At 58.6% G+C, this 26,739-nt stretch overlaps 3 protein-coding genes across 7 annotated transcripts; all 3 read left to right on the top strand.

Annotated features, from left to right (window-relative positions):
* Positions 1–61: 61 nt before the first annotated feature.
* TMPRSS13 (transmembrane serine protease 13) lies at positions 62–9,524 on the top strand. 4 transcript variants are annotated; one of them, XM_057431981.1, is made up of 13 exons: positions 62–189; positions 4,880–5,051; positions 5,408–5,509; positions 6,154–6,276; positions 6,377–6,506; positions 6,744–6,836; positions 6,918–6,994; positions 7,226–7,385; positions 7,493–7,665; positions 8,055–8,153; positions 8,357–8,499; positions 8,593–8,745; positions 8,858–9,524. In XM_057431981.1, exons 1-13 carry the CDS (start codon positions 169–171, stop codon positions 8,870–8,872), a joined length of 1,461 nt encoding a protein of 486 aa, XP_057287964.1. In that variant the 5' UTR covers positions 62–168; the 3' UTR covers positions 8,873–9,524. The 4 variants fall into 4 exon arrangements, with proteins under 4 accessions (XP_057287964.1, XP_057287963.1, XP_057287962.1 ...); XM_057431980.1 differs by lacking the exon at positions 62–189 and adding an exon at positions 370–463 and having other exon boundaries at positions 6,918–6,961; XM_057431979.1 differs by lacking the exon at positions 62–189 and adding an exon at positions 370–463.
* Positions 9,525–13,547: 4,023 nt separating this feature from the next.
* On the top strand, positions 13,548–23,185 carry FXYD6 (FXYD domain containing ion transport regulator 6). 2 transcript variants are annotated; one of them, XM_057432004.1, is made up of 8 exons: positions 13,548–13,704; positions 20,057–20,116; positions 20,340–20,378; positions 20,489–20,563; positions 20,696–20,732; positions 21,014–21,063; positions 21,156–21,197; positions 21,577–23,185. In XM_057432004.1, the coding sequence occupies exons 2-7, from the start codon at positions 20,059–20,061 to the stop codon at positions 21,182–21,184; spliced, it is 288 nt and encodes a 95-aa protein (XP_057287987.1). In that variant the 5' UTR covers positions 13,548–13,704; positions 20,057–20,058; the 3' UTR covers positions 21,185–21,197; positions 21,577–23,185. The 2 variants fall into 2 exon arrangements, with proteins under 2 accessions (XP_057287987.1, XP_057287986.1); XM_057432003.1 differs by having other exon boundaries at positions 20,054–20,116.
* Positions 23,186–23,604: 419 nt separating this feature from the next.
* Positions 23,605–26,265, top strand: FXYD2 (FXYD domain containing ion transport regulator 2). Its single transcript, XM_057432005.1, is given in 7 exon segments — positions 23,605–24,241; positions 24,244–24,261; positions 24,787–24,825; positions 24,912–24,986; positions 25,732–25,768; positions 25,918–25,948; positions 26,066–26,265. Coding segments are annotated over 6 exon segments (264 nt in total). The 5' UTR covers positions 23,605–24,171; the 3' UTR covers positions 25,943–25,948; positions 26,066–26,265.
* The last annotated feature ends 474 nt before the right edge of the window (positions 26,266–26,739 follow it).

The following is a 26,739-nucleotide window of genomic DNA, read 5'->3' as shown; positions in this document are numbered from 1 at the left end:
GGAAACGGGCTGGTCGAACTGGTTTCCCTCCGCACCCGGCGCTGGCACTGACGTACGCGCCCGCTCGCCAAACACATTCTGCCCCGTCCCCACGGACCTGACTTCGCTCCGCACGGCGAAGGATGGCTGTGCCGGAGCTGTGAGCACAGCGCAGCCCTGCACCGGCCCATGGACCTGAAACCCTCTCTGGTAAGGCATGGGCAGCTCCGACCCGGCTCTGTATCCGTATGGACCCGCTTTCCTTAGGGGTTGGTGAAGGGCCCAGTGTCTCCTCCTGCTCTCTGGGGCGTTCCCTTCGTAGCCTATTGCTGCCGGAGGGGAGAAGGACCTGGATTGAGCTGCCTATGGGGCTGCTGCCTCCTGCACCCCTCGGCACATGGAGGGAGGATGAATGCCGCCAGCATTCCCAGTGTCAGCAGAGGAGGCCTTAGGGCCCCTGGCACAGCTGCTCTTCCACACTGGAGTGAGTTTTGAACCAGGGGGACGGGCTGGTGGGAGCCAGTGCCGCTTGGCACCCATGGGAGCTGCACCGCTGGCATTCCCACAGCAGGTCAGTAGCAGTGGCAGCACACTGGTGCTCTCCTTTCCCACTCTCCTGGCAGTTTTCCCTGTGCTCTTTTGGGGCTGGGTTGCCCGGGGCCTGCTCGGTCTCAGCTGAGCATCCTGTCATGGGGAAAACATCCATCCCCAGCCGGGCACTGGGCTCAGCCCGCCCGGGCGAGGCGGTGGGTAATTACTGCACCATCCGGAACGTGCAGAGCCGGCAGTGACGGGGTGGATGGGGCTCAATGGGCTGGCCTGCCCCCAGCACTGCTGAGCAGTGCGATCCCAGCCCTGGGTACCACCAAAAGCAGGCAGCAGCATTGTGGCTTGGTGAGATGGGGGCAGGAACTGGCATGCCCACGTACGGAGGCAATTACCTGATACTGGATACCCACACTGGGCCACCCTGGGTTTGTCACCTGGTTTAAATGGTCCATTAGGAGTCTCAGGTGCCACCCTCATCTCCTCATCTTTCTGTGCCTTGGTTGGCCTGTCTGTGCATTACTCACCCCCTAGAACATTTTCTGATCTCTCTGCCTGAAGAGCTGCTCGCACAGGCATAGACCAAGCTGTCCCTGGCTGTTGGGGATGACTCAGCCAATGGCACTTGTCACCTGCGCTTGCAAATATCCCTTATGTGCTTTGGGATTTCACTTCCCTGTGTGTCGCCCCTATACGGCATCTAACAGGAGCATCCTCCTGCAGCTCCTGCCTGATTTGTCCCTGAGGATGGGGATCTGCCCCTTGAAGGGAGGCTCCATAGGATGGGTATCACCAAGAGGGAACAGGAGCTTTCCCAGGCTAGGGAGGGTTTTGTGTCAGGTGAGTGCGAGGACAATGTCACTACTGTGTGCTTGCTGAGCACGGTCTGCTCTCTACAACCATGTTAACAGATGATTCTCTACCTGAACAATAGCAGCTGCTGGCACAGGAGATGGAGGGAAGTTATCAGGTGCCCTGCACAGCCCTAATAATACCGGGTGCTACAGAGTGGCTGCAGCTGCCGCGATGGATCCCTGCCGATAGGAAAGGGGCCAGCTATTTAAACTCACCTGCCTCTTTCTCCTCTTGATGCTCCAAGTCTTGGGTGACTGCTGAGCCCAGAGCTGGGTGCCGGCTCTGGTTGCAACACCCCAGGTCTTGCCTGGCTTCCATGCTCCCTCCCACTCTGAAACTGGCTGCTGGCTGGTTTCCCTGCCTTTCCTCCCATCAGGCATAGATGCTGAGCCTCCAGCCAGCACCGTCCTGCCCCTGGTGATTGCCTTCTGCTGTGGATTTGGTGGCCAGTGAGTCCAGATGCATGGAGGGTGGGCAGTGCAAGTGGTAGTTCAAGGTGCAAAGGGGGTGGGCTTACTGTGGTGCTGCTGTCTGTGGCATAGGTGCTCTGCCCAGCTCTGCTCAAAGCCTTATAGCAGAGCAAGTGTGATGGTTTTTGGCTCATGACAGGTACAGCAAGGGGCTCAGCCAAAAGACAGGCACTGTCTGCTCATCCCCCAGGCCCAGGAGCGAGACAGAGTCCCCCTGCATCCCCAGCATCCCTGTTCCCGGCTGTTGGAAGGTCAGCCCTGCCATGGGAAGGAGCTGGTGGTGCCTCCCTCCCCAGTGCCTGGCTTTCAGACACCAGCCACAGCAGCACATAACGCTCTGGTGGCTGGTGGAGCGTTTGCAGGGAGGATGCTCAGAACAAGGCTCAAACCACAGCCACGCGTGCAAGATAAGGCATGGCTCCGGGTCTGACTTTTACTCAAAAGCCAGCAAAGGATGAGTAAAGGGTTTGTGGGCAGAAGTCGCTGCTCACTCACCAGGGCAATGCACGTTCCTTAACAGAAGTATCTGTGTGAAGCCACTGCAGTTTGTTCTGTGCTCCAGTAGCTATGCAACAGCAACCAGTTCTACTGGTTACCAGTGGCCTGTGGTAAAAGTTTTGTGAGCTTCTGTGATAGATCTGAAATAAAAACCACTTGGACTTTAGCCTTTGGAGGAAATAAGTAGCTAATAGGTCACCTGTGTTTCCTGCTAAGGAGTGTTGAGAGCAATGTAACCTATACCATAGTTAGGTGTTGATTTCAAACCTATGCACACTGGAGATGGCAGTGCTCTAGCATCCACTGCCACTGGCTTACTGATGGAGCTGGAAAGATTTGCCCTCTATAGCACTAATTCTGCTCATCTGTTAGCTGAAGGGTTACACTTGCTGCAGGATGTGGCATGGGAAACACCAGATGTGGACATAGGGTACAAATGGCAGTGTGAATGGTACTGTGTGGGTATTGACAAAAACCTCACTGATTCTTAGAAGGGAGATGTTCTTTTCCTAGGAAGGCTTCCGGGCATCCATACATTGCTTTGTTTCTACAGAGGAGCAGCACCTGCTGCAGCTCTGGCTCTTTTGCTGATTGCATCCCTTTTGCTGATTGCATCCCCTTTCTAACAAGGCACTAAGGTTACCCAGGGAGGTTTCATGGCATGAAGAACTCGAATCCCACTGGTACGACTGTTTAGGCTTATTAGGGGAGGACACTGCAGGCATTCTGCAGCCCTGCCGTGCCAGCCCAACCTCAGAGCACCAAGGAGCTCCCCAGCACCTTTGGGAGAGCCATGAGAAGCCAAGCCTGCAGCAGGGATGTCCTGAGCTGGCCCACGTGGAACTCAGGTGTAGAGAAACTGATCTTTGGCTCCAGGCTGAGCAAATTCAGGCTTGTTACTGCTGCTGATGGTAAGGGATGAGAAAGAGTGGGCGATGCTGTGAAACAAACATGCTCTCATTGCATGCAGGAGACCAGAGAGATGCTGGGATCCCCTGATGGGATGGGGAGGTGGCTCTTGGCGCCTGGGAGACATTAGTGGTGGCCATGCCCAGGGCCCGCAGGCAGCAGAAGAAGCTGAAGCCCGTGGTGCTGTGCCTGCAACTCCACGGCTGATGCTCCCGGCTGCGAGCAGCTCCTGAGGCACAGCAGAGGCGCTGGATGTGTCCTGTGTCCTGTGATGCTCAGCGCTGGCCGAGGCGGGCTCTGTGCAGGGAGCTCGTGGCCACGCCGGGTGCGTGACTCAGGGGATAATGCCCAGGAAGTTACACCACTGCATTGCGAGAGAGGGCACAGCCCGATTCACAAGGCACGAGCCTGAGCAGGCTCCCTACTCCCAGCAGGAAGCACAGGAGTAGAGGAAACCCAGCTGGTACGGGGTGACTTGGCGGCAGTCCTCCCGCTCTGCCCAGCATCCCCATCCTCTCTGCCCATCCCAGGGGCAGGCACCATCCCGCGTGCTGCTCGCCGGCTTGGCAGGGAAAGGGATGCCTCTGGTCACCTGGAAATGTCACCTCTAGCAACTGCAGGGCCAAAACCCAGGCACAGGCTTCCAGAGGGATGTGTCTGAGCCAACCGCTGGCTGGTAAGAGCTCCCTGGGAGGTGGGGCTGGGAGTGGGTACCAAGCTGCACTCTGCTGCCAAAGGATGCAGGGACTTCTTTAGGGTTGGATGTAGCCCAAATCAGACTGGCTTCCCTCGAGCAGGCTGGTGTAAAGGTGGTTTGTTGTGGCTGTGTGGTGCTGGGAGACAGGCTGAGGAGCGAGGCAGTTGGGTGACCTGCTGAGGATGAAGCCCAGGAGGGGCTGTCAGTGCTGTGTGCTGGCTGGTGATGCCCTTGCCATCCTTCTAAGGCACGCAGCCATTTCTTATTGCTAGAGATGTATCTGAGATGTTACAAGGGGCAGAGGAAACAGCATTTGGCTTGGGCTTTGTACGCAGTTCGTTTCTGAAGGAAAATGAGAGGCTCTTGCTTCAGCAGCTGATGGAGCACTTGGAAGAGTGTATCTTAAGGAAAGGAAACAAATATGTGTTCTTTTAGAAATTCGTGGATCAGGAGTGACACAACTGCAGAGCAGCATTCCAGGATGCAGGATGTTTCAGGGCTTGGAAAACACTGATTATTAAGTCTTACTAAATAACAACTGGAAATTGCCACGTATTTTTCAGATGGCTAATTAAGGACAGATACATAAATTGGGGCACTAGCCTCATGGAACTGGGCCACAGTGTGACTGACCTGATGCCAAGTGCTCAGCTGATCACTCTCATCAAAGTGATCAGTTTGGGAGATTTGGGCAGCAGCTTTGTGACAAAGAGGTTTTCAGCTGTCCCACATGGGGTACAGCTCCGGCTTCCTGTACAGAAAGAGGCAGTAACAGCAGTAACCATCCATGTGGCTCGTGGTGCTGTGGAGGAATAGGCACCACATTGGATGGCCATGCTGGGGAGCTTGGTCCATGTCCTGGGCAGCAGGGTGGCAGCTCTGGTGCGCATCAGTCATTGCTAGCAAGTGTGTCCTGTGCCTGCAGACCACTGCATCGCCCGGCAGTGTGCCTCCCAGCCTCCATGCCTCTGCACCCCGCAACATCTTCGGTTCCCGACCCCTGAGGCCTAAAGAAAACGTGCTCTGCACCAGCTTCAAGCCCTACAGCCCAGAGTCCAGCCCAGCCCTGGCCCCCTGCACGGCCTGTGAGAGCACACGTAAGAGCATGGTGCCGAGGGGGGGCTCTGGCCTCCCTGGCCCTAGGGTGGGCAGGGATGGAGGGAGGCGGGAGTGGGTGTCTGTGCCCACTGCTGGCACAAGCCTCAGCCACAGGACGGTGTTTCGAGGGGTGTGAAACGTGCTGGGGGAAAGAGGACAGGGACCATGGCAGGATGGGGGAATGCTACGGGGCAGTGTGGGGTGTGCGTGGCCCTGCTCTCCCATGTCTTATGGGTCCTCTGAGCAGTGTGCATGGGGAACCGGGGAGCTCCTGGCATGGATGGGTGGGCAGCAGGGTCTGGGCACCCTGGGGACACAGAGGCTCCCCCTGACCCTGCCTCTGCCCTCCTGCCAGGATCCTCCATGTTCAGAGCTCCCTGCATGAGCCAGCGACGGCTTGCACTCATCTTCTGCGTCTCCATCCTCATCGTGCTGCTCATCGCCCTCATCCTCCTGTGTGAGTGGGGTCCCAGCCTGGGGTGGTGCAGGGCTCCCTGGGGGTCAGCAGAAGGTGGGACATCTACGCTGGGAAGTGCCATAGGGAAACCCCGGGGCCAGGAGGCAGCAGGCAGAGAAGCGCCCTTCCCATTCCCTGAGCGTTCCTGACATCTGGTGGACACGCAGGAGCAGGATTGCCAGGGAAAGAGGATCCGCCTCTTGGGCTTGCTCCAGTTGGCACCCCCAGCAGCATCCCCATTCGCCCTCCCTGAGACAGAGGGTTAGCAGGCAGGACCTGTCAGACAAAGTGCAGTCCATAGCTAGAACGGGAACACGCACTGGGGAATTCAATCCTTGTAACATCTTGCTGCTGCTGGGCTTGATGCATCTTTCTGCAGGATCAAGCTAGGACTGGGTTAAGGGAGGGGTTAAGTGAGAGGTTATGTGGGGTTAATGATGCTGGGCTGGCATAGGGATGCTCAGAGTGGTCCACTCCTCCTGCAGCATTTCAGCCTGGCCTCAAAGCCAGTGCTGCACCCAGCTCACACCTTATGTATGGGGGTGCCCCGTGCACCGAGACCTCCTCCAGACTCCCATCCAGGTGGCTCACAGCACCCTTGCCCGCAGCAAGCCCCTGCTCACCCCAGCGTTCATTGCTTTCAGTTATGTTCTGGCGGTCACAGACGGGCATCATGTACAAGGAACCTGCCGAGAGCTGCAAGGACAACCCCGTGCGCTGCGACGGCGTCGTCGACTGCTCCCAAAGGAGCGATGAGCTGGGCTGTGGTGAGGCACCGGGAGCTGGGTGGTGGGAACGAGGGGAGCCCCTGTGCTCGGGGAGCCCTTGTGCTCGGGGTACCACTGACCCGCCTGCTCCATCCCACAGTGCGCTTTGCATCCGAAGAGTCCTTGCTCCAAGTGTACTCCAGCTCGGAGAGCCAGTGGCTGCCGGTGTGCAGCAGTGCCTGGGACGATTCCTTCTCCAGAAAGACCTGCCAGCAGCTGGGATTTCAGAAGTAATTCCCTGAGGATGGGTTGTTATCCTGGGCAGTGGAGCCCTGCCAACCCCATGGGCATTGGCTGGGCAGGGGCATGGTCCGCTGTGCTCTCTCCCCAGCACTGCACTTTTCTGCTGGAAGGTTGTGTCTGGTGCTGCTCTGGGTGTTTCACTCTGTCCCCCTTTGAGTGTGTAGGGACTGGGTGGTCAATGCCTGGCCAGGGCAGGCTCACTGCTCTCTCCTCTCACCTCCCAGTGCCTCGCAGACTGAATACATTCCCCTGCACATCTCTGGCAAGAGCCTCACGGTGACCAACGAGCATGAGACCATCCAGCAGAGCCTCAACAGGTACCCGGCAGCGCTGCTCCTGCCCCTGCCCTGCTGTCGTGGGGCTGTGTCTGAGGCTGTGTTCCCCCTTCTCTCCTGCAGCTCGCAGTGTCTCACGGGAAAGTTCGTCTCCCTGCGATGCACAAGTAAGGGGCTGGCTGGCAGGGCAATGGCCAAGGGTAGGAGCTGCTTTCCTCCCTTCTTTGCACAGGGCTGGGCAAATAGGCAATGTTTCCCAGCAAATCTTCTGGGTAATAGAAAGCTATGATTGCATTCCCGGGGTGTCCACCGGCCCCTATGGCCGTACCGAGCACTGCCGGTGCCTGCGGGTGGCGGGGATGCTGTGCACGCCCCCCTCCAGGCTTTGCCTTCTCTCTGGGCCCTTCTCTCAGCCTTGCTCTTCCCTCCAGCCTGTGGACAGAGGATTTCTGGCCGCATCATTGGAGGAAAGGAGACCTCTGTGAGCAAATGGCCCTGGCAAGTCAGCGTGCAGTACGGGCCCGTCCACATCTGCGGTGGCACCATCATCGACGCACAGTGGGTCCTCACTGCAGCCCACTGCTTCTTCATGTGAGTGCTGCTGCAGTGCTGCTGTTTAACCACTGCTGAGTGCCCTCGCTCAGGCACTCAGCCCGGCCCCATGTCTCACTCCTTGCTGCCTCCACCTCTCCCTGCAGGAACAGCATGAAGATCCTCGATGACTGGAAGGTGTACGGTGGGGTCTCAGACCTCAAGCAGCAAGCAGAGGCCATCCCCGTCTCCCAAGTCATCATCAACTCCAACTACAGTGATGATCACGATGACTACGACATCGCTCTCATGAAGCTCTCCAGGCCGCTGACACTCTCAGGTGAGGCCCCTCAGCTTGTTTTGCTGTGGGGCTGGTGCTCAGGGGGGAATGGAGAGATTCTGGCAGTGGGCAGGAGCAAGAGGCAGCTCTGTCCCCTCACGAGGAACCATTCCCTGGGCTGCTGCCAGCTGGAGCATCCTGCTCTGCTGTGCCCATGCTACTTTCCCATGGCTGGGCACCATCCCATCCTGCCCTGGCAGGTCCTGGCGCTCACACTGCCATGGGCTGGGGGTCCAGCAGAGACCCTGCCCGGGTGGGCACTGGGGGGGAATGCTCCCTGCACACCACACTCCTCCCTGGCCACAGGGCTGGTGACCACAGCAGGAGCTCTGCTCCCTTGGTGACTCATTCCTTCCTTCTCACCCGGTTTTCATCCTGTCTCGCTCCAGCTCAGGTTCGCCCAGCCTGCCTCCCCATGTACGGCCAGCGATTCCAGACCGGCAGGTCCTGCTTCATCACCGGCTTCGGGAAGACCAGGGAGAACGAAGGTGAGGGAGGATGCAGGCTCTCCTGCATGCTGCAGCGTGCAGGAGGAGCCAGCCTGGCTCTGCTGTGGTATTCAAGGGCTGTTCCCACAGTGCAAGAAACCAGCTTCTTCCCTCGCTGCTGCAGAAACGCTGGTGCTGGGAGGGTCTCGGGTGTGTTGCGGGCACAAGGCCCACCCTGCCCCACAGCTCCTCCTGCCTTGCAGATAACACATCCCCGAAGCTGCGGGAGGCCGAGGTGAAGCTGATCGACTACAAGATCTGCAACAGCGACAAGGTGTACGAGGGGTACCTGACCCCACGGATGATGTGTGCCGGGTACCTGCAGGGAGGGAAGGATGCGTGCCAGGTGAGCTGTGGGGGTCCCACAGAGCGAGGTGGGACGATGGTGTCCTTTGGCTGAGTACCAGCAGAGGAGCATCTCCCGTATCTGCTGTGACAGGGTGACAGTGGAGGACCCCTGGTCTGCGAGGACAACGGCCGCTGGTATGTGGCTGGGGTGACGAGCTGGGGAACAGGATGTGGCCAGAAGAACAAGCCCGGCGTCTACACACGTGTGACAAAGCTCCTCAACTGGATACACAGCAAAATGGAGGTGAGGTGATGTGTCAGGGCTGGGGCGCTCGTCAGGTGCATCGGGGTGCATTGAGAGGGGCTGTTTCCCCCCAGCCCAGCCCCTCACCCTTGCTATTCCCTCTCCATTGCAGAGCGAGAATGACTAACGCCGGGATGAACGCTTGCCTGGGCTGTGCTCTCGGGCCAGCACAAGCCCCTGCCCTTGGCTGCTCCTAGGGCACGATGCTACCAGCAGATCCCCCCACCTCTCTCTGGACTGTGCCTGCAGCCAGGGCCCTGCTGCTGTGCCCAGTCTCTGCACATACAGCACCTGCAAAGCGACTCTGCCCTCGAGCCGTGCAAGGGGGCTGGTGGCAAAGCACGCACCCAACCCTGGTCCTGCAACGGCTTTCTGGTGCTTCTCATGTAAATAGATGTGTCCGGACTGGGGTGTCCTGAGTGCTTCCTGGCAGGATCAGCGGGTGAGGGGCTGCTGGCATTGCCTGCCGATCCCATGGAGGTGGTGGATGGAAGTGAGGAGCAGGAATGCCATGGGATGCCTGTGGCTGGTCACAGTTGTGCTGCTCTGGGGTGCAGCATGGTGCTGCCCACACCACAGGTCATGCTCCCTGTTTTCTCCATGGGAGGCAAGCAAAAGGGAGCCCCAAGGAGCAGTAGCTGCTCACGTTGGCAGGTAGGTTTAGGAAGTGCCTGTAAGAGAAAACCCTGTCTGTGCATTTCCCGTGCTGTGGATAGGGTCTGAGCTCTCGCTCCAGGACTGCGTGCGGCTGGGCTCTGTTTCTGCCTGCTCGAGGAGGATGCCAGCAGCAGCACGGGGCAGGTCTGCTCTCTGGGCTGTCACAGAGGCCAGCAGCAGCCAGAGGCTGAGGTGGAGTGTGATGCAGACCAGCAACCTCCGGGGCAGAGCCAACCCTGGACCTCGCTCTTAGCGCATTGACCACTCTGGATGTCTTTCGTTACCTCCCTGGCCACGCCAGAGCGGGGACACATTAACCCCAAGGAAACAAGTGCCAGCATCTCCCTGTGGAAGCTATGGGAGACCTCCAGGTTGGCTGTGCGAGTGCCTGTTGGGTGAGAAGAGGCTACTGCCCTTGCTGAGGCTCCTGTCCCAGATGTGTGGTCAGCAGCAGAGGGGTCCTGGGGTGCTTGGCCACTGCACTCAATAAACGTTTTGGTAGTGCCGCGTGTGGAGATGGCTCTTTTGGAGCGCCCAGATGCTGTGGGAGCTGCAGGAAGGGCTCTGTGGATGCTGTGGAGCAGGATGAAACACTTCCCTGAGGAGGCTGCACAACCTCTGCAATTGGCCTGTGTCAGAGGACTGGCAGTAATGAGCATTTAGCATTGAATCCTCCTTGGGAGGAGGAAAGGTTGCTTGTGCTGGTTCTTTGTAACCCATCTTCTTGCAGATGGAAACTTTAAAGGAGGGACTGGTGCTCTGGGGAGCTCACTTTGAAGTAGTTGAAAGCTGCTTCACAAGCCTGTCTGCACCAGCTCCAGCTGCAGCAGTCCCTTCCCTCCCCTGGGTGGGAGTGTGACGTCCACCTCTGTTTCCCGGCTTCTGACCTGCATTCCTTAGTCTGGCCATTGGAACTATATGATGTTAAGGTCCTTTCCAACCTGAATCATTCCGTGATTCACTGGGCTCTTTGTGGCCTGGGAGGGCTCATTTCTCATAAGCATGCTGGAGATGTAAAGATGGGAAATCTTGGGGTGCATGGACTGCTGTAGGCGCATTCCCATCTCACCTCCTGGGAGCATCCCCTGGGTTCCTAGAACCGGCTGCCTGCCGTGGAAAAGGTTAGCTGCAGGCAGGGTGCTGTGGTTTGCATTTCAGCATTGGGATAGCAGGTCCAGCCCGGATCTGTGTGTGCAGAAAGCACCCAGCCCTCCCTGGGACTTGGAGCAGGCCCCAGTGTGCAGGGAGGTGCTTGGTGGCTGCCCTAGACCTGGCCCCAAACAATGAGAGCTGCTGCCTTTTGGGAAGCACTGAGTCAGCCTGACCTCAAAGCTGCTTGTCAGAGCAGCAGCACAGAAACCTCCCACGGCATGTGTGAGCCTCCAGCACAGGACAAGGGGCTGTTCTCACTTTATAATGCCCCTGCTGCTCAGTCAGCTGGGGGGGAAGAACCTGCTACTGGCAACAAGCTGCCCATACTGGTGCTGTTGGTCTGTTTCAGCACATGGAGGGACCTGCTCCTCTGCTGTGAATCTCACAGGTTATTGCTCTTCTGCTCTCTGAAATAGTCTCTCAAAGCAGAAAAATTATTTCAGCCCTTATAATTTAATTCTTCTAAACACCAATGGTGTTTCCTGCTGTGTTTTCCCGAGGGATGAAGGTTTCTAGACAGTGATCAGTTTCTCATAAAGCTGCTCTGGGGCATCTTCTGAGATGAGGGGCCCTGAGCGTGGCCCCACATCTGCCTGTTTCCAGCCCTGTGTGCTTTGGAAATCACAGGCCAGTGTTCCCAAGGACTGTGAATGCCAAAAACGCAGTCTGGCGGGCACCATGTGAATTACCGCCCATTAGCAGCCCTTCTTCCCAATCTCTCCTTTTATAGCGCTTTGTTCTGTTGTGTCAAACTGCTCTGTTTATAGGGTTTCAGAGATGATGTTTCTCTACAAAAATGTTTTTTTCCATAGTTTCGGCTTGGTTCCCTTCCACAGGCAGTAACATCATCACTTGGCACGGAGTCGCTGGACTTCCAGCTTGTGCAACACCCACCCTGGCTGTGCTGGCCTAGGGAACACAGCCCTCAGCAGCTCCAGCACGGTCTGGTGCTTTGCTGGTGGTTGTTCCGAGTACAGGGAATGACTTAGGCTGATGCAAAACGATGTTATTGGGTTAAACGCAGCCATATGGCTACACACAACTTTTGGCAGTGCTCAGTTCTCCTGACCAGGCTCAGGGCTGCATTGCCACAGTTTTGCAAGCTTGGTGTTAGAAGGGAAAAACCTTAATACTGGAGGGGAAAGCTCTGGAGAGCAAGAGGCTCTTTTCCCTATTCCCTGCCAGGCATCACTGCACTGCAGGGGGGAGATGCCTGCTCCATGGCTCCTATTGACACAAATAGTATGAGGAGCTCAGCCCAGCATCATCTGCCTGGCCTCGGGGCTCTTAGCCCACATTACACCAGAAAAGATATGGCCCGATTTTGCCGGTAAATGAACGATGGCTTGGTACAGTTCTCTCTCTGCAGATGAGATGTTTGCCATTAGCAACTGCTGGAGCTGCTGTCCCTCCATGGGAGCAGCACAGAGGACCCATCACTTCCTACCTTCACCCTGGGGTCTCTATTTCAACAACAGCTGAGGAGCAGGTAAGGTCAGAGAAGCCCGAAACTTGATTATAACTGCCTGATCCCTGCCTCGCTCCCTGCAGGATAATGAACAGCCTTATGTTATCCTTACGTATTAAAGGAGACTTGACGTTGTCCAGCTCCTCTCTGTTGCTCTGTATCTCTTCACCCTTCTGAATAATTGCCTTGAAATGCCAGTGCTGGTTTATTTTCCTTTTATATTTTACTGGAAACAGGGAAATAAATGTACAATGGACTCCGTGTCATTATTGCCTGATTCCTATCTAAGATGCATTTGAGTTATTAAGGAATGAACCAGCTCAGTGATGAGAGCATCGCTAAGGTGTTTTTACAAGAAGAAATGGCTCTCCAGGGCAGCAGCAGGAGCCAAGCAGACAGGGTGTGCCAGCCTGGCTCAACAGGAGCACTGTCCCCCATAGCACTCTGCCATGCCCATCAGCGCCCTCAGTTGCCCCTCTGACACGGTGCCCAAGCCCTTGTTTTGGTGCTGTGGTCAGCAGCAGGGCAGGGCTCAACAAACTGTGCTCCTGCTGCAGATGCCCATAGCCACATCTGGCCCTGGCCAAAGCCTGTGAGTGCCTCGGTGGCTCCAAGCAGGGCCAGGACCAGGGCTCCCCTCCCTGCTGTGGCTGGCCAGGCACATGCATTCCCTCTGGGGACTGTGCATGGCTATATTAAACACATCTCCCTCCCGGATCTTGCTCCTCCCAACGTACCCAGCTGTCCCATGGGAATAAACTGGCGGGTTTCCACTGAGCTCCGTGACAGCTGCACCGGGTCCAGCCCTTGCTCTCTCTTGGTGTTTTGTCTTCACTGAAGTATCTGCTGCTTCCTGACCTGCTCTGGCTGAGCCCCAAAGGGTCTGGTTTTCTGCAGCTGGATCTGGTGGAGCCAATGCAGGTCCTAAGCTCACCTGAAGCCAAACCAGGTTCTAGCACCACCGAGCCAGGCCCAGCTGCCCGCTGCCCAGCAGGTCTGGCAAGGGTGACCCTAAAATGTGACTGAGCAACATGACTTAAGCCCTGTGAACCGGCCACATGGTTTGGAAGCGTGGAGCCCTTTCCCAGCAACACCCTTCTGCTCCTGAAGCAAGAAAGAGAAGTTCCTGCACCATGTTTACCAGTTGATCTACACAAGCTTTCTATCAACCTCACTGAAGCTCTGGCAGCCTGTTGCTCAGCTGCCTCCATACCAGATGCTCAACGCGGGCTGAGTCCAGCTCTCGGGTGCGGACACGGATGTTCCCCACCCTGATGAGCGTTTCCCCTCCCGCCTGCGCCCCGCACGCCCTTCCTGCGGGCCCCACGGCCCCACGCACCCCGACTGCAGCGAGGCACGTCCCGCCCGCCCCGACCCCCGTCTCTGGCGGCGTCCGGCCCGTGCAGGGGCGCTCCGGGGCTGCCCCCGTTCTGCTATGGGGGCACCGCGGCCCCATCCCCGCTCTCCCGGGGGGGCCGTGCCGGGCTGACCGCGCCCCCCCGCCGGCGGCAGGCACCGCCTCGTCCCGCCCCGCTCCCCTTTGTGCAGCAGCCCCGCTCTGCGCACACGCTGCCCGCTCCGCTTCGTTCCCACCCGGCACCGCCCGGAGCACCGGGCCGTGATAGCCCAGCCCGGTCCTGCCCGGCCCGACGCTGCCGCCCGGTCCAGCCCGGAGAGCTCAGGTGGGTCCGGCCGCTGCCGTTGCTCCCGGGAGAGGACGGCTCCTCGGTAGCGGGCGGCACGGGGTGGGTCGGGAGCCCTGCAGCGGTGAACCCGGCCCGGGGGCGGGCGGCTCGGGGGGCCGCGGCTGTTGGGGGCACGGCCCGGTGCCCCCGGGGCATCGCCCTGCGCCCGGGGCCGCCCGCAGCCCCCGCCCAGGCGGCTGCCATGGCAACACCGGGTACCATGGTTTTCCTCATCCCGCCGTTGCCTGGTTACCGGCCCCCCCGTGCTGGGTGGATGCCCCGGCCGACCAGCGGTCCCCACCGGAGACCACGGTGGGTGGGAGAGCCCGGGTGTGCTCTGCCCTGGTGCTCCCGGGCTGGCCGGGCTCTGTGGCGCGCAGGGATGTCACGGAGCAGGGAGGTAACCCTCCTCCCCAGGCTTTTGGCAGCGTTCTGGCTTGTGTTGTTAAATATTTTAGTAGCACCGTAGCAATACATAAACAGTCGAGTGCTTTATCCCAGGAAGGCTTACGAGAGGGAAGGAAGAGCGTGTCTCTCAGGGTGTGTAATTAATGCTGCCTGAAGAAACAGATAGCAGAGTCCATGTGGTGGAATCTCTGATCTTACAGGAATATTTCTGTGGGAGGGAAAGTGACAGGTGGTTTGTGTGGATGTGAACAAGCTTTGCAGCACGAAAGAGCAGCGTCCCTGGAAAAGCCATGTATGGATTAGGACTTGAAGCAGTCCGCTGCACCCATTTCAGGGAGCTGCTGTTGGGATTTTCAGTCCCTTTGGGTATTTTCACTTCCCATTTCAAATGAAGACAAGTCCAGAGAGTCCCTGTTTGCATGCAGCCCGAGCATGGTTCCGAGGCAGAGAGATGGAATTGCTGCCAGTGAAGTGCAGGCGCTGCAGAGCCCAGCAACCACTTGTTAGAGCATGGAAAATGCCCCTGCATGTGGGGCTGGCTTCACTACCCTCTGTGTGCCACACTCACCTTGGAGTTTTAGCTACCTCCTTGAAACTTACCCATTCAGGTAAACTGGCATGGAGAGTCACGGGTTTGCCAGGAGTTTAAACCTTGGTGCTGAGCAGAGCTCTCCAGCACAGCGAGCTGGCATCTCCGGGTCAGGCTGCTCCCCTGTGTTTGCTTTTCACACTGGTTGTGTGTTTCCAAAGCGCAAAGAAGCTGCTGAGCTCCACAGCTGTTGTGTCACCCGAGCACAGGGAAGGCACCACTCCCACTGGGCAGCACGGAGCCATCCTGCTGATGGGCTCTGCCACCGCAGTGGTGCTGGCACAGACAGCGGCCGTGCCTGGCAGGGAGCTGAGTTTCCTCCTGCTCAGCAGTGGTCATGACTGATGGCAACAGCAGAGAATGGAGAACATGTCTGCTCCTTGAGGCTCTGCTGAGCGTGGCGGTTCTGTGGTACCCCAGGACACACAGGAGCTTGAAGCAGCTTCTCTTCCACTGCTAGTTCAGTGTTCTCTGGTGATCTGGATTTCTCTCACTGCCAGGTAACCTCTGCGTGTGCCTGACCTATTTGATTCCTGTTGTGCTGATACTGGGCAGGTTTACAGCATCCAGTTATCATTCAGCAAACAAGGAGAGAGCAGGAGAAGCAGAGCCCTGACAGGAGATGGTGTTTTCTGCTTCCCTGGAGCCAAGGGCTGGGTTCCCAGCCTGCTCTCCTGATGCAGCCATCAGCTCCGCTATCATGGTTTGTCTCTAATGAAGTTCTGTGCCTGTTGTGTCTCACTTGGGGTGAACTGGGGACCGTGTGTGAGCCAGATGCAGACGGGCAGCTTTGGCTATGGCTTCTTCATGTTCTAGGGCCAGTTGCCCGGTGCTGGAAGAAGCCCTGCAAGAGGCAAGTGTAATGCTGGGGCACAGGTGAGGGATGCAGCGCTTAGAGCCTCCTGTAGCCGTGTTCAGTGATTCCCTGTGATCTCGTGTTCTTGTAAGCATTGACCCTGTCAGGGCTGGTCCACGGGGATCCACATTCAGTGAGTCTCATTCAGCAGAAGCAGGGCTAAAGTCTGAGTTCTTAGGGCTCCTGGACAGGGTTTCTGTTGAGTAGCCTCTGCTTTGGGAGGTTACCTCAACCTGCAAGAGACAATAAAGGCAGTTTTGTGTCTTCCATCTGGTCAGCCTTCAAATCAGCACCAAATCTGGGGAGTGCCATCCATATCGGAATGGCGAGGGCTGGAAATCTCTTTTCTCTCTCATGTAGGACCACGGAGCTCAACAACAGGCACATTAATAGTCAGATTGATGCTGACGTGAAATGGCAGAAGAGCACATCTCTGCATAGCTGGAAATGTCCATTCACACATGCACACCCTCAAATGCTCCAGGCAACCGAGCACTGCTGTCACGGTCTTGGGGGCTTTGCACTGAAACCAGAGATTGTAACTAGGTCTGATCTTTGGGAGATGCCCTGAGGACTCCTGACGGAGGGAAGAGGCTGCCTGGCTTTCTGCTGTGATGGTTGAGACTTGACAGGGCAGATCTATGCAGTGCAATGAAAGGAAAAGGGGATGTCGAGACTCAGCGCTGTTACAGATTTACCTGCCTTGCTCTGGTATGATTTGCCATGCTATGGAGAGCTGATTGGTGGGCAGGAGAGACTGGGTCTGTCTGCTTGGATTTCCCCTGCTCCTCTGTCTCGCACGCACAGTCTCCATGCACGCACACACGCTAACCCAGTGGCATGCGGAATGGCAGGGATGGATTAGCCAGAAGGAAGAGGCTGAGGGAGAGCTGTGACTGTGCCTTGCATGGAGCGAAGCATGTTGTCCATCAGCCTGGCACGGGGCAGCAGAGCAGTGAATCATCTGGCTCCAGTGCATGAGGATCCGTGGCTCCCAGCTCCGGCTGCCTGGAGCCCAAGCTCCATGCAGGCAGGGAGTGGTGAGGATGGCCCTGGTGCTGCCCTTCAGCCCTGGTCTCATCCACATCCTACGAGAGAGGCAGGATGTGACAGCACAGGCCAGCCCCCAGACAGCAAACTCCATGTACTCCCTTGGTCTGTGTTATTGCTTCCTTCCCTGGGGCCCTCTCCCAAGTGCCTGATACCTTCTACCTGGCACTCGCTCTCACTCAGCCATGCAGATAGGGATGGGGGGTAAATACTTGGTTTTCCCTTGTAAAACTTGAGGTTGGGTCGAGGCGAGAGGGAAGCAGAGCTCTGGGAGAGCCCCGCTTCCTGTGCAGCTCTGCCTCTCTCTGTGTTTAGGCAGGTCTTGCAGTTTCAACAGGAAAAAAACATGTTTTGATTCAAGTCACATGCGATGTGCAGTGCGCTGCCTGCTCCCTGCGGTCTGTATGGGCGTGTGGCTCCTCAGCTGGGTAACGGACTGCAAACTTTGGGTGGCTCACGGGGAGAAAACGGTTTTGTGCTGAGCAGAGCGGTGTGGGGAGGAGTGGGCTCATGGGGCTGGTTTTGCACTGCCTTTGTGCAGGGGCACAGCTGGATTCGGGGTGAGAGGAGCCCTGAGCGCTGCGGTCTGCAGGCACAAGCGCGGAGCACCACAACCCCTTCGCAGTGTTTGCTCCTCTCACCCGATTTCAGCTTCATGAAAAGTGGGTGGGCCAGCTTGAAACAACCCAAAAGCCTGTGGTGCTTCACAAGACATGTGCTGCTGAGAGGAGAGGCGGGCTGGTTTGCGCTCCAGAATGCTGTGTTTGTTTTGCGAGCAAGGACGCTGCCAGCCCTGATGGTTAACTCGTGCAGAGAGGAGTTTCAGCGAGCGGAAGTGTGTGGATTTTAGGAACTGAGTTAGAAAAACAAAGAACATGTGTGTGCTATGTGCTGTGTGCTGTGAGCTCTGTGCTATGTGCTGTGCGCACTGCGTTGGGCTTGGCATAAAAGTGAGCTCTGCTGCACCAAGTGCAAGAAGCCAAAAGCTTCCAGAGGCCTGGAAGCAGCATCTGTGGCTGAGCAGGGCCCCAGCACTGGCCCCTTCCTTGGGCGCTGCGGAGAGCAGTGGTGAAGCCATGGGCTGGTTGTGGAGCTGGGAGATGTTAGAGCTGGCAAAACACACCCAGGCAGTTGGCAGCACGGCTCCTGTGCTGGGAAGCATCTTTCAGGTGTCAGCGGGAGCATCCCGAAACAAGAGGTGTTTGTTTGGGTGGATGGCTCTGTGTGATGAGTGGCTTGGGATGCAGGGTGATGGGTGAGAACTGCTGCCTCCAGGAGAGCCAGGGCTGCCCTGCACTTGCACCTTGCAGGCAGGAGGGCTCATCCCATGGGAGAGGGAATGTGGTGGGGTTCAGGGCAGGGCGTTGTGCATAATGCAAACCCCCCCCCCCGAGTGTGTTCTCCAGGGGGTGTCACCGAGCTGCCGCTACAATAGCAGTCAAATAACAGCCAAATAAACTGTAAAGCTCTGATGAATGGCTTGTTCAAAACATAAAGGCATCGTTAATATGCTACAAGAGCCAATTAATACCGTTCATCTGGCAGCGGCACGTGCTGCATTGCATCTCGTTGTGCGCGTACAACACCCCGCTATCGGGTAATGACACTGATTTTGCACTGGCAGCCTCGGCAGTAAATAGATAAAGGACGTGAGATAAAGGACGCAGGGAAATGTGCAGCTAGAAGTTACAGTACCAGCAGCTGCTGGGTGCTTTGTACGTGTTTCTAAGGCCTGGTAATTACCCAGAATTAGGTGCCTCGGCTAACGAGGGGGCTTGTCTGGGCGCGGGAGCCAGCGGCACGCTCCAGCGCGGCCCCGCGCCGCACAATGGCAGCGGCAGCTGCAGGCAAGGGAAATTAAACCCTCCAGCGTGCAGATAAAACACCCTGACTTCCAAATGACAGGACATGGGAGGGGAGGGAGGGACGGGGATTATCGTGGGACGCAACTTGTTATGATGAATAAATCAGGTTCTGGAAGCGTGGGGCTGGAGGCTGCTTCCTCCGCAGGCACAATGGGAGCTGGCTCCTGAAGGTAGCACTGGAGAACAGCCATGGAGCAAAGCGCTGCCGGGGCCGCTGGGGCAGGGTGGTGGGTGCTCCTCCGTGCGTGTGGTTCCTGGGCACCTTCACAGCATGAACTGGGGCAAGGAGCCGTGTCAGGATGGACCCGGTGCCCTGAGGAGCCGGCTGCTGGGGTGAGCTGGGATGGAGGCTGCATCCAAATCAGGTCAGGCTCCGGAGGGGCTGAGTAGCAGCACGCCAGGGATCTGCATCCGTCAGCGAGCTGAATTCCTGCTCTGCTGAGGGCCCCCTCCTTATCGGCACGGATCCAGCGCGGCAGCTGCAGCCGCTCCCTAGCACTCGGTGCTATCAGGGCTGTGCAGGGCGCCCGATAACCCCCCTCCATCTCCTGTGCCAGCAGCGAGACCTCTTGGTGCTCCCGCACCATGTATGGCCGCGAGCCATGCTGTCGGGTGCTGGGTGGCTGCCTGGGAGCAGCGCAGGGACACGCTGCAGGAGGCAGAGCTCAACCAGATCCATGCTTCAGAGCCCCCTGCTTGCTCCCTTAAAGGAGATGCTCCTGCCAAACCCTGTCCTCCAAGCAAGGTGTGTGCTGCACGCAGCCAGCACCAGCACCAGAGCAGCCAGCCCTGCCTGTCCCCTCAGCAGGAGGAGAGAGGGCCAGTTAACAGGTACGGTGTGTGCTGGCAGGGCCCTTCCATTGCAGAGCAGCGGTGCCCAGTGGTGACCAGTCCCAGTAGAGAGGGTGCCCATCCCAAATGGGTCAGCGGTTTGGGGTGTGGAGACGTGAATCACAGCCTGGTCACAGTGCTGTTGAACCAGGCTGGCATCCCCTGGGCAAAGGTCCATGCCCTCTGGTGCCCCTGTGCAAGAGCAGTGTGTTGGTGCTGGTGAAGGGACAAGCTCAGCTCTGCTCCAGGTGAGTGTGAGGAGCCGAGGGGGCAAGTGTGGCTGTGAGCTCATGTCCCATCAGGGCCACTGGCCTCATTGTAGGAATGTGCTGTAATTGCTATGCTAATTGGGACAAATTAAAGTGTGCTCTGGGCACAGTATTGACCTTGATTGAGAGATCACAGCCCTGGTGTTGGCCCCATTGCCTGCACTGCAACCTTGAGACTGCACCAAGGAGCAGAGCCAGCGGTGCAGAGGTGCTTGAAAACACGCCACAGAACCCCACAGGACATGTCTGCCTGCTCCTACCCTTCCCCTCCTTTGTGCCTGTGAGCCACCAAGGCTGGGCACAGGGATGGCATCAACTATCCTGGCCGGGCTCCTGGTGTTTCCAGGGCCATCCTGGCTCCTTATCCCATGGCGTGGGCTGCAAGGGTTTGCCTGCAGTCCCCCGCCATGCACCCAGCCCCATCGTGGTACCCTCCAACAGCCGTCCCTGTGCTGAATCCTGCTTCCCTCTCTCACAGCAGCCATGGAGGCAGTGCTCATCTTCCTGTGCTCCCTGCTGGTGCCGGCGGCCATGGCAGATGGTAGGTGCCAAGCGCTTCCCGCATGCTGGAGGTGGCAGGGGCATGGGAAAAAGCTGCAGGCATCTGGAGGACAGCCGCCCCTCTGACCCAAGGGGTTGGAGCTGGGCACTGGGCAGCAGCCCTGTGGGGAGCAGGGTGCCTGCACTGGCTGGGGGGCTTTTGGGGCTGCAGGGGTTCAGCCAGGACAAGCATTCACCTCCCACCCCTTGTCTGCTTCTTTCAGTGGCCACCCAAGAGAAGGAGGAGGACCCGTTTAACTATGGTGAGCATCACTGTGCATGAGGATGGGTGTGCTGGCCAGTGTGATGGGGAGCAAAAGACTGTCCTATCCCTGAACCCAGCAGGAGCAAGCCCCTGTGTCTTCTCCCCCAGATTACCAGAGCCTGAGGATCGGGGGGCTGGTGTTTGCCGTGGTCCTGTTCACTGTGGGCATTCTCCTTATACTCAGTAAGTTGGGGACCAGGGGATGCTGGGCTTGCAGGCTGGGGCAGTGGGAGCCCTTATAGGGAGTGGCCATGGGGAAAGGCTTTGTTCTGTTCCCATTTTGGCCGTGCTCATGGTGTTTCTCTCTCCTTGCAGGCAGGAGATGCAGGTGCAGTTTCAACCAGAAGCCCAGGTGAGTGAGGGCAGCCTGGAAGGGCACATATTCCTTGGTGAACCTCTCTGCCCAGTGCTCAGCTCCTCCTGGCTCCCTCCCAGAGCTGGCAGGGTGGCTCTGTCCTCTGAGCATCCCTTTCGGGTGCCTGGTACCCAAACCTCTGCTGCAATGCTGCTGGGTGGCAGATCAATTCTGCACATTCCAGGGCTCCTTCCTCGTCATGCCCTACACTGTTGGGCATCCCCCCCCTAGGAAAGGGGGGCAGGTCCCAGCCTCTCACTGCGCTCCTCTTCTTGCAGAGCTCCAGGGGACGAAGAGGCTCAGGCTGAGAACCTGATCACCTCAAACGGTAAGGCCGCCCATCCTGTGCATGCTCTGCTGCAGCTGCACTGCACCCATGCCCTCAGAGCACCCCAAACCACTCTGCTCTTCCCTTTGCAGCAACGGGAGCACCGAAGGCGGACAACTGAGCAGAGCCATGCGGTGAGTCCCGGCCCTGGGCAGCCTGTGTGCGGTGGCACTGGGGCTGTCACTGCCTCGGTGCGGGGAAGGAAGGGAGGAGCAGCCGGGGCTCAGCACACCCCAGGCAAAGCCCCAGGCAGCCCAGCAGGAAAGGGAAGCATCTGCCCAGGTTTTCCTTTGCATTGCACTTCCTTCCCCTGTGCTCCTCCACCCAAAGCGGGTTTATTTTTAGGGCCTCTGGAGAGAGCTGAGTGCGAGTCCCTGGGGCATCTCGCTCCTCGCCTGCATCAAGGTTCCCCCAAGCCTGCAGCAGGGCAGCCTGGAGCCGGCACTGGTGGAAGCATGGTTTGTGCTGCTGGTGCTGCTCCCAGCCTGACTCACTGCTCTCCTTCCCACGCAGACCCAGAGACCCGAGGACAGATGCTTGGACTGCAGATGCCAGTGGCCTGCGAGGAAACTGAAACCACAGCAGCAGGTCCCTTTAAGGAGATGCGAAGCTGCTGTGTCTGTGTTACCCTCTGTACTTCAGCACCGGTTCTCTGTTTACTAACCCTACTAAACTCACCGTCCTCTCTGCCTCCAGTGGTGTGTAATGTTGATGTGAGATGATCATGACCTCTAGGGCTAGTCGTTGCTGATGTTGTAATAGTGACTTTCTCTTCACCTTTCTCGTGCTGTGCGTGTGGCTCGGGCCGTGTAGGACTGGCAGGCGCTGCCCAAGGGGAGCCCTGTGTCCCCCTGCCCATAGCTGGGGGTGCTCGGTGCAGCCCGCACGGTGCTGTCTGTGCCAGGCAGCACTCGGGGTTCACCCCGCTGGCTTTGGGCAGGGCTTGGGGACCAGTCCCGCAGTGGGTCAGGGTCCTGCCCAGCGAGGCTCTGGACCACGCGCTGCTGTTTCAGCAATAACCCTCCGGCCCCAAGGCAGCCGCAGTGGAGTCAGGCAGGGACATCCCACAGCTCCCCTGGGCTCTCCCTGAAGGGAGCTCCCCTGTCTCTGCTTGGCACTCCTCGTTTCTGTCCCCGGCTGAAGCCAAGCCGTCAGTGTGGGACACTGCTCTAAGTGTGAGGAAGCGCTGTGGTGGCAGAGAAGCCCATGGCGTCCCCCCGCCAGCACGGTGACACTGTGAAAGAGGGCGGCTGCTCAGCGGTGACCCTGCTACCAGCACAACCCAGCTCCTTGCCAGCGCTCTGCCTGTCCACCCGACGGAGCTGGGCAGGTTAAACAGTCTCTGAGGGCTAAAGAGAAACACAGACTGAAATCAGGAGCCTGCTCTTGTCTGTCTCCGGCAGGGAAGGGGCAGCGGTGCTTCCTCCAGGTGCTCCCTGCCCTTCCTGATGCCTTGTCACTCTGTGTGTGCCATGGCCCAGGACATAGCCACCCGTGTCAGTGCTGCGTGTCGTCCTGTGGCAGTTATGTGTTGTCAGCACTCTGATGCCGACAGCCCCTTCTCCCCACGGAGCAAGCATCAGTGGGCGATGCTCAGGGGCTTTGCATGCCTGAGGTTGCACAGTGGGGATGGAGGGGCTGAGCCGTTGTCACCTTGTGTCTGCTTGAGGGTCCCAGCAGGCAAATCTGTGTCAGGCCCCTTCCCCAAGCCCACGGGCATGGAAATCACAGCCTCAGCTGTGGCTGGGCACTGCTGGCTTGGCTGTGGGTGCTTGCCAAGCAGGGGCGGCCTGGGTATCAGTGCTTTCCATGCGCCAGGAAGGGGTTCTTGGCTGCCAGGATGGTTTTGAGAGGGGTTTCTGCTGTGCCCACCCCACTGCGGTGGCCCTGCCTGCAGGGTGGGCTATCCCTTCCCTTGCTCCTGGCCATTGCAGAGTCCTGCCTCTGTGCAGCCTCGGGCAGGGGAGAGCAGAGCCCGCGCAGCCCAGCCCTGTCAGCAGTGCCCGTGCTGTCTGTGGTGTGCCGTCGGTGTTAACACGGAACAAAGCAATCCCTGTGGTGTGTAGAAATGGCAAAATCCTGACTGTGTACAATAAATCGAGCTATTGTGTTTCCTTTTAAATAGGCGAGTGTGCTGCTGGGGTGAAGGGCTGGGGTGCTCAGTGCTGTGACCCAGGGGTGGGGAAGGGAATAAATACCCTTTCTATCGGTGCCTGGCTGCGGCGTCTCAAGGGCTCTGCTGTTCTCCAGGGGAGCAGGGCAGGGGCTGAGGGTCCGGCCCTGTGGAGAGCGGGTGGGCAGCTTCCCTTTGTGCTGGGCAGAGGGAGCAGTGGGAGCGGAGAGGGCTTTGTGCTAGCAGCGGCAGGCTGGCTGCTCCTTCCTGCAGCCAGGGACCGTGTGATGGGAGCGCATGAGCCCCACAGAGCTGCCTCATCCCTCGGCCTTTGGGAGCTTCTGGCTGCCGGAGTGCAGATCCAGGGGGATGCTGAGCACTGCTTGGGCTCTGGAACACGAGGGCTGCTCGCACGGCCCCACACATCACCCTCCTAGGGGTTGGCTTCACCCCATGGTGCCGGAGCTGAGGTGTTTTCTGGGCGCGTGATTCCTGCTCACTGATGGTGAGATTAGAGCGAACCGGATTGAACAGCCCGCCTGGCAGTTGGCCTCGCTGCCAGGGCTGGCACAGCCCCGAGGGGCGCAGCATCCTGGTACCCACTGCTGCGCAGGGATGCAGCACACTGTGCTGGGGCGCTAAGGGCACCCGGGGTGGCTCGGTGCTGTGCTGGGAGGCACTGACCTGGCTGTCACAGGGACCTTCGGTGCCAGGCTGCAGGGACAGGGTGTGCTGCCCACTTCTCCCTAGCAAAAGGCAGGCACAGCCCGTACCTGTGCCCATCCCTCTGCTCTCCGCAGCCGGAGGTGAAGCGGGCTCCTGATGTTCCGAAGGCAATGGAAGGTGTGTTTCGATGGGGACACCCATGGCTCCGGGGTGCCCGGTCCTCCCACTGCTGGCCCTCCCCTCCCGGGCCTCCTTCCCAAAGGCGGGCAGGAGCCCTGTGCCTCCCCTCGTGACTGTGATAAACATTACACCGAGGCCATTAATGTTTAATGAGGTTTGCCTCCCAATTAATGTGCTTTCCCGTGGGCGCCCACTCGCAGAGCGAGGCACCCGCTGGACGCACGACACGATGGGTGACGGTAAGAGAGCTGCAGGGAGCACCCACCCAAAGGGCTGCCATGGGAGGGGAGATGCCTTCGCTGGGGCATCTCTGCACAGGGAGCAGGGCTGGTGCCTCCTGCCATGCAGAAGCCTGCGCAGGGGAAGCCGTTGTGGGGGATTCAGGGGAGACACAGGGATGAATCCCTGGAGCTCGGAAGCCCACTGGCACATCAGTGCTGGCTGGTGTTCGGATTCTCAGGGGGATTTCTCCTTCCACTGGCTCCTGGCAGAGGGATGCGCACTCAGGTAAGGTGGCTCCTGCGGTGGCACGCAGCCATCGGATGGCTGGCACAGTGTGAGGGCTTCTTGTGAATGCATCCTGTGGATGGGCTTTAAACTCCCTGGGGTGAAACCCAGGAATCTGGGACTCCTTCCCTGGCCCAGCTGGACCTTGAGGAAGTTGGAGAGCTCTTGCTTGCACTCCTCACCTTTCCCATGTCACCTCCCCATCACGAGCCCAGCGCCCAGCCCTGGCTCTCACTGGGCTTTCTCCTCTTTTCCAGAGCAAGCCCCCGAGCAGGGCCTGGACAGGTTCAGCTACGGTGAGTGCACGGCCCGTGCAGGGCAGCCCATTCCCACCCTGCCCATGGGCTCAACCCCAGCTGACGCCTGCTCCCCTCCTCCCCAGACTATGAGAGCATCCGCAACGGGGGGCTCATCTTTGCCATCGTGGCTTTTGTCGTGGGGCTCCTCATCATCCTCAGTAAGTGCCTCGGGTGGGCTGGGCTCCCCTTGGCTCTGACCCCATCTCCCTCCTCACCCTGTGCCAGGTGCAGGACGGGCAGGGGGCCATGGGTCCTGCCCCACCATGGAGGGGAGGGCATTGCCTGCAGCCTGGGGAATTCCAGCCAGGCAAACTCCCAGCAGAACACGAGTTGGGAAGGAGAGCCCATAAAGATTGAGCGTTTCCCTGCCAGCGCCGGGGCTTCGCAGGGAAGGTCACCCATTAAAAATAGCAGGGCAAGTTCTGACATTTCCACAGCGAGACGCCAGCGTTCCCAGAGCCCTCAGACCTTGGCAGCTCCCAGAGAGACCTGATGCCGAGCGCAGCCCCACGCACAGGCAGTGCCTGCCTCACCCCGCGGGGCAGGGGCAGCAGCACCATCGCAGCCGCAGCACTGACGTGGCTCAGTGGTTTGGGGGAGAAAGATTAGGAAACCACCAGCGTTTGCTATCGTGGCTGGCAGCGTGGGGAGAAAGAGATCCGAGAGAGCTTTGTGGCTGGGGCTTTGCATTGCAGGGCAGCACAGGGGGTCCACGTCTCCCTGCCAGCCCCGAAGGGAGTTGGGTGGGCTCAGGGCATCCTGCGGAGCCAAACCCAGTGGTCCCCAGCAAGGGGACAAGCCCTGAGCAGGACTTGCTTCACTGGAGCGCAGCACAATGGGTGAGATGGGATGGGGGGGAAGGCTCCAGGCACAAGAGGTCTCAGTTGTGTCTCTTGCCCCCAGGCCAGCGGCTTCACTGCGGAGGGAAGAAGAAGAGGAGGTGGGTATTGCATGGCTTCAAGGCAGCATCATCTCTCCTCCCTGTCCTAGTCTTACCAGCTGAAAGGGCTGGGGTCTCTGCTGCTCCCCCCTCCCACCTCGGCCGTGTTGCCCAGTGTAACACATCTCCCCTTGCTATTTGCTCCACAGGCAAAGGAACGAGGAAGAGCTGTAGCTGCAGGTAGGTTGCAGGAGGATGCACCCCGCTGACAGCTGAGCTCCCTGGGTCTGCTTGTGCTGGGCAGTGATGGTTGGAGGCCTCTGTGCTGCGTAACCTGCCTGCTCTGTCTGGTTTCAGAGCTGCAGTGCCACCGTGGACGCAGAGCTTCATCCAAAGCAGGAAAGTCCTTGCCAAGGGCCACTCCTTACCCCGCTCCAGTGGAGCCATTACCCTGCTCACCCCGGACGGGGCTGGAACGCAAATTGCCCTCGTGCTTTCCCCTCTGTTAGATGCAGCGCGTTTCTTGGCTAATAAAGTGCAAGCTGAGCGAGGTTAAACTTTGTGCCCGAGGCATTTCAATGGGCTCTCTCCTGGCCCCGCACCAGTGACTTTTCTGCCCTGCAGACATCTTCCAACACAGTCCCAGGAGCCGTTCCTGCCGGCTTCTGCGCACACATGGAGCAGCAGACTGGGTGACTCCATTCTGGGTTTGCAGAGTGGGGGACATTCCTGCTTCCAGCCGTCCCTGCTGCTTGGAAGGATCTCCCCTCTTGCTAGCATGAGCGCTGGCTGTGGGTACCCAAATTATGCGGCACGTGCTTCCCTTGGGATGTGCAGGCTGTGGACCACGTTGGATGTAGAAGCAGGCACGTGTGGGGCTGCTTGTATGCTTATTTTCTTGGAGTGCTCGATCCTGGCATCCTTTGTGGGCAAGAATAGGGCTGAGATGGTGCATCCAGCCCGGGTTCCTGATGCAGGAGGAGGTGGTGTCACAGCCTTCTGCAAGCCCAGTCACCCTGGTGCTGCTGGTG

Source organism: Pezoporus wallicus, unplaced genomic scaffold, assembly GCF_028554395.1.
Source record: "Pezoporus wallicus isolate ANWC-B61680 ecotype Strahan unplaced genomic scaffold, APGP_CSIRO_Pwel_v1 scaffold_8769, whole genome shotgun sequence".
Classification (NCBI taxonomy): domain Eukaryota; kingdom Metazoa; phylum Chordata; class Aves; order Psittaciformes; family Psittacidae; genus Pezoporus; species Pezoporus wallicus.
The sequence above is the reverse complement of the archived record's forward strand: the minus strand, read 5'-3'. Positions and strand labels throughout refer to the sequence as shown.